This window comes from Nanorana parkeri, unplaced genomic scaffold (genome assembly GCF_000935625.1).
Source record: "Nanorana parkeri isolate BGI_ZX_2015 unplaced genomic scaffold, ASM93562v1 scaffold2678, whole genome shotgun sequence".
Classification (NCBI taxonomy): Eukaryota; Metazoa; Chordata; class Amphibia; order Anura; family Dicroglossidae; genus Nanorana; species Nanorana parkeri.
The window spans coordinates 86,709-90,853 of NW_017308946.1; the positions used below are offsets into that span (position 1 = coordinate 86,709).

The 4,145-nt window shown below is 50.0% G+C and overlaps 1 protein-coding gene across 1 annotated transcript in view; it reads right to left on the minus strand.

The window, feature by feature from the left end:
• INSRR (insulin receptor related receptor) overlaps window positions 1-3,752 on the minus strand; it is a 55,632-nt gene extending 51,880 nt beyond the window's left edge. The window contains exon 1 of the mRNA XM_018574019.1: window positions 3,680-3,752. Within this exon, the coding sequence (XP_018429521.1) occupies window positions 3,680-3,752 (73 nt within the window). The remainder of the gene's footprint in view (window positions 1-3,679) is intronic.
• Window positions 3,753-4,145: the final 393 nt, after the last annotated feature.

Here is a 4,145-nt window from a genome sequence, read left to right on the forward strand (position 1 = left end):
GACTGGGGAGGCGGAATCATAAATAGCTAAGAGTAGTAGGGCTCAGTGAGCAGAATCAAGCCTATTCCCAAATCTTGAGGAACGTATCTGGTGAAGGGATAGTATAGAAGAATGGAGTGGGCCTCCATGGGTCTAGGGCCTAGACTGGGGAGGTGGAATCATAAATAGCCGAGTAGTAGGGCTCAGTGAGCAGAATTACTACCGGGTTCTCCTTGAGGAACGCATCTCGAGTCTTGGAGAACGGTGGTCAGTTTTTCATTTACCAATAGAGAATTCATCGGTCCTTGACCCTTCATGAGTTGACCCGGGGCTTCTTCCAAGCTTTGCCTATACTCAGGACAAAAACACATCTCATAACCTTCGACCTTAACACAAAGAGAAAAACACGAGTTTGGCCAGAGCATAATCTGGGAGGTTCCTTCGAGGGGCCAGAAAACAGTAAAGACCAGGAGGAGCGGGGTGCCTAGTAAGTGTCATACTCATCACCTAGACCAGGGGTGGGGCAACTCCGGCCCTCTAGCTGTTGTGGAACTACAAGCCCCATGAGGCATTGCAAGACTGACAGTTACAGGCATGACTCCCAGAGGCATGTTGAGATATGAAATTAAAGCACGGCTGGAGGGCCGGAGTTGCCCACCCCCTGCCCTAGACTGACAATATTCCCCCCCAGGGTTTGATCTGCACTGCAGACGAGTGGTACGTGGCAATTATATGGTAACTGTGCGATGGCCTTCATTTGGAAAAGTCCCCCAACACACTACATAGTATTTGAGGTTGAATAAAGACATAAGTCCATCAAGTCCAACCCATTGCGTGTGTGCATTTATGTGTTGATCATTGGCAGTCTCGCTGGCCAGCTAACTTAGGACCCCACCTGGAGCTCCTCCCACCGGACCAGCGCTGAGTCGCCGCTGCTGCTCTCCCGCACCGAAGGTAAGCGAAGGAAAAAAAAAAACACAGCGCAAGCATCGGGGCATTTTGACAAGCACAAGTACTTCTCAAAATGCACTGTTTTTTCCCGCCCTCACCCTGCAGAGCCCTCAGGCAGCCGCCTGACTTGCGGTAGCGCCGGGCGTGCCCCTGTATGTTACCTGTACCCCTGTATGTTACCTGTACCCCTGTATGTTACCTGCACCCCTGTATGTTACCTGCACCCCTGTATGTTACCCGCACCCCTGTATGTTACCCGCACCCCTGTATGTTACCCGCACCCCTGTATGTTACCCGTACCCCTGTATGTTACCCGTACCCCTGTATATTACCTGTACCCCTGTATATTACCTGTACCCCTGTATATTACCTGTACCCCTGTATGTTACCTGTACCCCTGTATATTACCTGTACCCCTGTATGTTACCTGTACCCCTGTATATTACCTGTACCCCTGTATGTTACCTGTACTCCAAGGAACGCTTCCAGGAGTCTCTTGAATGCTTCCCCACTCTTAGCTGAGATCACTTCCTGCGGCAGCGAGTTCCAGACCCTGACCGCTCTGACTGTGAAGAACCCCCTTGCGCCCCGTGCAGTGAAATTTTTTCTCCACCAATTTTTGGTGGTGGCCTCTAGTCCTTGTTATGGGGTTCATTGTAAAGAGTTTCTTAATAATGTTGATGTCGCCATTGAACATTTTATACAAGAAAACTCACGCCCCCCCCCTTAATCTCCGCACTTCCAAAAGAGAACATATTTCATTTTAACAGCCTCGTTTCATAGTTCAGGTCCTCCAACCCCTTAATGAGTTTGGTTGCCCTCCGCTGGACTTTTTCCAGCTCAAGGACGTCCTTTCCGAGTACCGGTGACCAGAACTGGACCGTGTACTCCAGATGAGGCCGAACCAACGATCTGTAAAGTGGCAAAATGATAGACTTGTCCCTGCGATACATTCCCTCCTAATACAGGACAGGACCCTGCTAGCTTTGTGTACCGCAGCCTGGCACCGCGCGCTGTTCTTCACTAATAACACATACGTACGATACACATTACCACGGAGCCATAGTACACCGGCAGACAATCCAGTGCACGCCTGCGTGGAATCCTCGCAGCCAACAAAGGGTTAATGACAAGCAGCGAGAAATGCCGAGCGCATTCCTGGCAGCGAAAATAACCCGTCTTCTGTTTTAGGCAAAATATTGCCATTGAAAGAAGGAGCAGAAATAACATGGCGGTGTCCGGGGCCGGCCCTGCGTTATCGTATTTTGTATACACTGTGTACACACACACACACACACACACACACACACGGTGTTGTCTGCTTTTTGTTACATTCGGCTCACTGAATGTCTTCGACTTGCTGGAAGGAGAAGGAAATATTATACATTGTATATAGAAAAGAGAAACAATGTAGAGGGGCTGAGAGATATTTATAAAGCTGCGGCCCCTCCGATCCCGTGACAATAGAAGGGACACGTTCATAAACATTGATACATTCAGGATTAGAATTCTTAAAGGGGCGGTACACTCCAGCTCCGCAATCAGCGGCGTCCGTCCGCACTCACTATTTAGCGCACCGACCCGGCCCCCCAAATCGGTTTCTTTTTCTCATTTTTGAACAAAAAGGTGACTGTGACGATCGTATTACACACACACACACACACACACACACAGATTTATATTCATTCATTCCAAAATCGAAAGTTACAATGAAACAAAATGTCAACGACGTTTGTTAAGTCTCCGATGACATAAATCGAACGTTGTCACCTCATCTGCCCGGCGCTCTCACCTCACCATTCATCGCTCTGACCTCACGGCGCTCTCACCCCCTCAGCCTGGCGCTCTCACCTCACCATTCATCGCTCTGACCTCACGGCGCTCTCACCATTCATCGCTCTGACCTCACGGCGCTCTCACCATTCATCGCTCTGACCCCACGACGCTCTCACCATCCATCCCTCTGACCCCACGGCACTCTCACCATCCATCGCTCTGACCTCACGGTGCTCTCACAGCCTCAGCCCGACGCTCCCACCTCACCATCCAACGCAACAACCCACCACCGTCCAAGGCAACAACCCACCACCGTCCATCCAACGCAACAACCCACCACCGTCCATCCAACGCAACAACCCACCACCGTCCATCCAACGCAACAACCCACCACCGTCCATCCAAAGTAACAACCCACCGTCCATCCAAAGTAACAACCCACCGTCCATCCAAAGTAACAACCCACCGTCCATCCAACGTAACAACCCACCGTCCATCCAATGTAACAACCCCCCACCGTCCATCCAATGTAACAACCCCCCACCGTCCATACAATGTAACAACCCCCCACCGTCCATACAATGTAACAATCCACCACCGTCCATACAATGTAACAACCCACCGTCCATCCAATGCACCAACCCACCGTCCATACAATGTAACAACCCACCATCCATCCAATGCACTAACCCACCGTCCATACAATGTAACAACCCACCATCCATCCAATGCACCAACCCACCGTACATACAATGTAACAATCTTCATTCATTAAATCAATCTCATCTTTCCTAAATCAATTCCCATACAACATCAATCGGCCACAAAACAAAAAGTTCCCTTCGGGTCTTTCCTGCCCTTCCAATCAGCTGACTCCATCATCCATTGATCATTTATCGATTACATATCGGAAGATCAGAAAAGCCCATCAATCTCTATAAAACATATAGTGACACAATAGGAGAGGACTCACAGTCTGTGGATTCGCTGATCGTGAAGAGCCCGACAACGAGGATCAGCAGCGAGCACAGCCGGGGGGAATCCATACTCCGATCAACATTCACCGCCAGCGAAAAGTGTCCGGACCGATCACCAGGAAAATCAGATCGATAGAGGAAGTGCCATGGACGATGTGTGTTGTATGACGCCGATCACTGAACTCAACTGACAGGAGCCCCCGAAATCATCACCTGTGTGCGAGGGCGGAGCCAGGGGCGGGGTCTCGTTCTACAATGACAGGTGCAGGTAGGAACTGTGTGATTCTCAGGACTACCCAGAAGCTGATTGGCGGAGACTGGGGAGACCCGCCCACCGGCTCTTTAAATCCGACATGTCATAGCGGACAGCTGCGTGTGTGAGAGACAGAGAGATCAATAGATACAGGATAGGTAACAGATCGATAAGATATACAAGGGATAATGGATCGATATAAATAGATA